Consider the following 6,616-nt stretch of genomic DNA (forward strand, 5'->3'; position numbering starts at 1 on the left):
CCCTGCTGTCGCTGTTTCAAGGTGGATACGGTCTAGGGTCAAAACTATTGTAATTCAGTGAATTCAAGTTGTAATTAGAAATTCCATACAAAGTAAACTTATAAAGAGTATTATAAGTATGATTCATAAGTACTCTATTAACTGAATATAAAAAAAAGAATTTAACACCCCAAATGGCTTTGTAACTGACTTAGTCCCCCTCCCTGTCCCAGTCCCATTAGGAGTACCAGTCTACCCAGTGGGTATCGTGCCCCCCAGGACCAAATCCCCCATGATCCCCCCAGAGTCCTGCACCATCGCCTCCTACGTCACCCTGAGGAAGAGCAAGAAGTCTGACCCCAGGACTGTAAGCCTGACTCAGCACTTTAGGGAATAGCAGGGGAACTGAACTATATACTGACCCTAGAAAACATGTTAGAAACAGTTTGATAGACAGGACAGCACTGATTTTGGATTTGGAGGTGCTACTGTTGCTATTCATTCCCTGCCATTTTTACCACTACAAAAGCTGGAGATTGATATAATATGTCACCAATAGACAGGCAGATAAAACATTCTCGGTGTAAAAATAATCCAACGTGACTGATCCCTGCTCCACTGCTCCCCCTGTAGGACCGTCCTCACAGTGCGGTGGAGCAGACGTGCGGACCGGGAGAGAGGGAGAGTGGCAGAGCCAGGATGAGTGTAGAGGAGCAGCTGGAGAGGATCAGGCGACACCAGCAGGCCTCGCTCAAGGAGAAGAAGAGAAGTAGCAGCAGTATTTCCCCCTCACGCTCTCCATCCTTCTCCAAGGAGAACCCCTTCATTACACAGGTAAGTCCTCCTCTGTTTGGTGTGTGTGTGTTTGATAGGACTTGATGTGTACATGACAACAGAGACAGCTAGGGGGGGGGGCGCGCGCGCGCGCGTGTGTGTGTGTGTGTGTTGATAAACCTTGTTTCTCAGTGTCGTGTACACACTGTTAAAACTGAGTTATTCATTTGGCATGTGTGTCTACCACAGGTCAGGCGAGAGGTGGTGTTCTCCAGAGGCACACAGGAGCTGGAGGCAGCACTGCAAGACCTGGAGGAGGTCAGAGACCGAGTTACAGAGCAGCTGGAGAGGGACAGAACTGCAGCCGTGGAGCTGGAGAGAGACCGAGGTGCAGAACTGGAGCTGGAGAGAGACAGGGCTGCAGCAGCTGCTGAAGAAGAAATGGAGAGGGGTCGAGCTGCAATAGAAAAACTGGAGCGAGACATGACTGAGGTGGCTGCAGTGGTGGAGCAGGAGATGGCCAGGACCGCTGTGGCTGTAGAAGAGGAGTTGGACAGGGCTGCAGAATTGGAGCTGGAGAGAGACCGGGCCGCAGTAGCAGCAGCTGCAGAAGAATTGGAGAGGGCTAGAGCTGCAGCTGAAGAACTAGTCAGAGGGAGGACTGCAGTGTCTCCAGAAGAGGCGCTGCATATTGACACGGCTGCAGTGGTGGAGTTGGAGATGGAAATCACTGTGGTGGAGGAGATCAGCTACAGAGCTGAGGAGGTGGATGTCATCCCTGTCCCCAGGCTGAGTGAGGAGGAGCCACAGCCCCGGACGGAGAGCTCCAACATGGACACAGAGGTACGGGAGTGTCCCTACTCACACAGACCACCAGAGAGTCTGCCATACATATTCTGCTATCATTTGATACGCATGTTGATGACTAGTAGGAGTGGTGACTGACTCAGCATGGTGTACTGTAACTCTGTATGAATAGGAAAGATCCATACCAAGGATGCACAGAGAGGGACAGTACTGATGATGTATTCCTTTACTGAAAAATGAACGTTTTCAAAGAAAGTATTTATTCAGAGATAAAGGATAGACTTGAAACGCATTCCCCGTCCAAGGACAAATGTATATCTAATCCAATAACGTTGAGCTAAGATTGTTTCAGGGTTTTTAGGGTGTAAGTGGCTGTGTTGTGTAGGCAGCAGCCTGGTCTCCGTGTTAATGTCCTTTAATCTGATCTGGGAGGCTAATGGAGGCTTTGTGGGCGTGAGGAGGATCCAGCCTGGATTTAGAGGTTTATCTCTGGGCCTCAGCCCAGCCGTGGTGACTCACACTGGGCTACAGAGAGAGACGCACCTCTCTGAGCTGGCCTGAGCTCCACGGAATCTCATGATCTGATGATGATGTTGGATCGATTAATGTCCTCTAATATAGTTGCCCAGTTTTAAAATAATATTTGCGAGAGCTGCTTAAGACCATTGGTTATCACCATGCCCTTTATACCGGTGTGTCTCAACTCCAGTCCTTGTGGATCATCTACAGTACACATTTTTGTTGTAGCCCTGGGACAAACATCGGTGATTCATCTCATGGAGGGCCTGATGATTAGTTGACAAGTTGAATCAGGTGTGCATGTCCAGGGGCTAGAAAAAAAATGTGTACTGCTGGTGTTGCTCAAGGACGGGAGTTTCTTCAGATCCCCAAATACAGAAGAGGTAGCCTCTAGGGGTTGACATTAGACCACCATGATCGTGTTCAGTAGGGCATATGAAAATAAGAGCTCCATTTCAAATCATATTTTTCTGTTTGGTACCTCCTGAACACAGACTGTAGTCTGGGCTATCTCACTGTCCGTGTGTTGCAGGTGTCAGAGACCCAGGTGATGGTGATATCAGATCAGGGTGTGAAGCCCTTGTATGTACAGTACCTAATCCCTGGACAACATCAACAGCAGGGGGAGAGGGAGACAGAGAGGAGAAATACCCACACTCCCAGCACCCTCATTCCCCACAACAGGTGAGACTAGCTGGGCCTCACCAGGACATATCTTAGCCTCTCTGGATCGATAGCAACTTTGACCCTTTTTGAATACTTCAAAACCACCCCTTCCTTCATCCAACTGTATTTAGATCAGTGACTACCTCATTAAAGGCAGAAAAGAAGGATGCATTTTTGTAAGTATTGGAGTAAGGCCTGAATGTGAAGGTGTGACTGTGCCAGTTTGCCAGCTGCTGTGTCAGAAGCACTGACTCCTGAACCTGAGGAGGATGTGATGCAGAGTGAGGCGATGCGAGGGGAGGCCCCGGAGCATGAGACCCAGGGGAACAACATTGACATATCCTATGAACTACCAGCAGAGGGAGCTAAACTCAACAACCTGATGGCAGGTTTGAGAACACAGTCAGAAATCGCTTTGTTAATGATGATTGGTTGATGGATTGATATATAACTGATAAATGTCAATGCACTTACGTATAGTACCAGTCAAAAGTTTGGACACCTACTCATTCAAGGGTTTTTCTTTATTTGTACTAGTTTTCTACATTGTAGAATAATTGTGAAGACATCAAAAATATGAAATAACACATATGGAATCATGTAGTAACCAAAAAAAGTGTTAAATAAATCAAAATATATTTGAGGCGATTCAAAGTAGCCAACTTTTGCCTTGATGACAGCTTTGCACACTCTTGGCATTCTCTCAACCAGCTTCATAAGAAATGCTTTTCTAACAGTCTTGCTGAGCAGTTGTTGGCTACTTTTCTTTCACTCTGCGGTCCAACTCATCCCAAATCATCTCAATTGGGTTGAGGTCGGATGACTGTGGAGACCAGGTCATCTGACGCAGCACTCCATCACTCCTTGGTCAAAAAGCCCTTACACAGCCTGGAGGTGTGTTGGGTCATTGTCTTGTTGAAAAACAAATGATAGTCCCACTAAGCACAAACCAGATGAGATGGTTTATCATTGCAGAATGCTGTGGTAGCCATGCTGGTTAAGTGTACCTTGAGTTCAAAATAAATCATAGACCGTGTCACCAGCAAAACACCATCACACCTCCTCCATGCTTCAAGGTGGGAACCACACATGCGGAGATCATCCATTCACCTACTCTGCATCTCACGAAGACACGGCGGTTGGAACCAAAAATCTCAAATTTGGACTCATCAAACCAAAGGACACATTTCCACTGGTCTAATGTCCATTGCTTGTGTTTCTTGGTCCAATCAAGTCTCTTCTTATTGGTGTCCTTGAATGAGTAGGTGTCCAAACTTTTGACTGGTATTGTATGTGTTGTGGGTTTGCCCCGTGTGTGTTGTTTGCAGTGAAAAGCCTGCCCTGCCCGCCCCAGTCCTCCTCTCCTTCTCCTCCTCAACTCACTGACGGATCCCACTTCATGTGTGTGTAGACGTGTCGAGGAGGTGGTTATGTGAACTCAACTGCACTCAGTAAGAGACTTCTCTGTCCTTACCTACAACCGTTGACCTTTACTCATCTCTACCCATCAACCCTTAAACTCCAGGGCCCAAAGCTCAGTGATTTACCCTCCAATCGACACAGATTTGGAGGGTAAATTGACACAGCAGGCAATATCACACCAGCCATTTTAACACAGCCATAATTTATAATCTAATCAAAAAGTACTCTCGGGTCATGTCAGCGTAAACAGTTTCTCAGATTTATTTGAGACTTTGGCTTTTGGCTTGTGACCTCAGCTATTTTTGTGTCTCTTCACCTCTTTCCTCTTTTCTTTCTCTTCCCTCTTCCCACTCGTCCCTGCAGCCCAGACATTGACCTTTGTGAGCAGTGACTCATAAGCGATGCCAGTCTGAAGATCCAAGATGGCATCCTACAGAGCCAAGATGGCACCAGTCAGCCTGCACAGAGCATGCCCAGTAGCTCTCTGTGTGTGTACAGTAGAAACGACTGTAGCCAGACAGACAGAAAGAGTAGATCCACAGGCCTGCTCGTATTACTTACTGCCTACACAATAACTGCGATACAAAACTCTCTCATTCACACAGAGATCTCAGAGGACAAGATAGTATTACAGGGTGATAATTGATTATTATTACAGGTATTATGATGGTCTGTTATTTTGGACATGTTCTGTGAGGATGCGTTGAGTGTCTATGAGCTGAGCACTGCTGTAACGAGGAGGGGACTGTACAGTTGTAAATAAGAACATTAGAAGAGTCTCACACTGGGAAGATCTCAATTGCATACTCCTCGCGTCCTGTCTCCTCGTCTCCTTCTCAAAACCCACTGGAGGAGAAGGTCAGAGGGGAGGGACCTCTGGCTTTCTCATCCAATGGGTTTTGAGAAGGAGACGAGGACCTGAGGACTCGAGGAGAATGCATTTGAGATCGTCACAAGCAATGGAGAGGGCCAAGCAACAAATCTACACACACGAAGGCAGTGCTTTACTTTAATATTCTCTTACGGGTTTAATTTTTTTTACTGGTTTTACTCCCATATACGTTTTTAACCTGAGGCCCTAAAAGTTTAATTTTCCACATATTCTACACTGCACATTCCCCCATTGTTCATACACATTGTTAATATATAAATATATAAAACATATAGAATGAACTATCTATACAATGGGTTTATACTTCAATAAGGTGCCACCATATTGCTGCTGATGGACAGAGTTTAAATATTTTATTAAGGTTGTGTTTATTTATGTCGGGAGGATCTGGTCGCCGCCGACAACCACATGTGAATGTCCTGGATTAGAATTGATCTGCTTCTCTGTTTTTATTCTTTCTTTCTATGGCTGAGATATATTTAAAGTAAAATATAGATGAAAGATAAAATAGTTTTATGAGATTAGGGGTTGTGTGTTAGATTCTGTCTGGTTGTGTGTTAGATTCTGTCTGGTTGTGTGGAGTCCTGGACAGAGAGAAGAGAATAGCACATGTATAAGCAATAAGCAGGCATTTTGTTCCTCTAGGACTTCAAATATAATGTACATAAATGTAAAGTTTCATTGTGTAAATGATGTACACCATAGAAAGAGCAGAGCAGAAATTGTAACTGAGGTTATTATTATTAGAGTTAATATGCAAAATGTTCATATCTCATCTGTTTTATATCATGTGAAATAAATGTTGATGTTCTTAACTGCGGTTGGAGTTGTATGTTGTTAGGAAACATGCTAAGTGTTTACATTTTTGTACCTTTATTTAACTAGGCAAGTCGGATAAGAACAAATTCTTATTTTCAATGACAGCCTAGGAACAGTGGGTTAACTGCCTTGTTCAGGGGCAGAACGACCTTGTCAGCTCGGGGATTCGATCTTGCAGCCTTCTGGTTACTAGTCCAACGCTGTAACAACTAGGCTACCTGCCACCCCCACATTTAAAAATAATAATAATAATAATAATAAATAAAAAATTGGGAGAAGGAATTCAAATTCCAATGCTTCCTGCTGTTTTGGTTTTATGTTACATATGATTTGCTGATCACTGATGAGATAGAAGCTCTGATTGTGCTGCAGAGGAGACATTGACAAATTTTGTAAAGGTCAAGAAACTCCATTCTGCATTGTTGAGGGACTGGGACTCTCTGGCCTTCAACTGGAAGTGTGTCCTAAAGGCCAATAGCTTGGTAAATGAATGATCTCTGCTCTGGACAATGCCACTGTCACACTAGATGCAGCCAGGTCATTGACACAATAAGGTCAGTTACCTCCATTCACACCCTCTTGCCCCATCCTTCCACCTTCTTCCCTTCCCCCTCCCTCCTCCGTTCATGCTGTGCCCATTTGCCAAACTTTGACAGACATTAGTAGTGATACTTCCATTATGTTAATGAGGCTCTGAATCTTTTGTGGTCCCTGTCTGTAGCACTCTGGATATGTGGG

At 45.0% G+C, this 6,616-nt stretch overlaps 1 protein-coding gene across 15 annotated transcripts in view; it reads left to right on the top strand.

The window, feature by feature from the left end:
- The window catches only part of LOC112214324 (pleckstrin homology domain-containing family A member 5-like), a 145,113-nt gene extending 139,239 nt beyond the window's left edge, over window positions 1-5,874 (top strand). For 12 of the 15 annotated variants that reach the window (XM_042298047.1, XM_042298051.1, XM_042298048.1 and 9 more), the window contains 7 exons: window positions 213-346; window positions 613-813; window positions 1,003-1,596; window positions 2,612-2,763; window positions 2,968-3,134; window positions 4,074-4,196; window positions 4,531-4,672. In XM_042298047.1, coding sequence (XP_042153981.1) covers window positions 213-346; window positions 613-813; window positions 1,003-1,596; window positions 2,612-2,763; window positions 2,968-3,134; window positions 4,074-4,156 — 1,331 coding nt within the window. In that variant the 3' untranslated portion in view covers window positions 4,157-4,196; window positions 4,531-4,672. Of the gene's footprint in view, window positions 1-212; window positions 347-612; window positions 814-1,002; window positions 1,597-2,611; window positions 2,764-2,967; window positions 3,135-4,073; window positions 4,197-4,530 lie in introns of those variants that run through there. The other 3 variants (XR_006078914.1, XM_042298054.1, XM_042298057.1) reach the window with 3 other exon arrangements.
- Window positions 5,875-6,616: the final 742 nt, after the last annotated feature.

The sequence above is a fragment of the Oncorhynchus tshawytscha genome, linkage group LG15 (genome assembly GCF_018296145.1).
Source record: "Oncorhynchus tshawytscha isolate Ot180627B linkage group LG15, Otsh_v2.0, whole genome shotgun sequence".
NCBI lineage: Eukaryota > Metazoa > Chordata > Actinopteri > Salmoniformes > Salmonidae > Oncorhynchus > Oncorhynchus tshawytscha.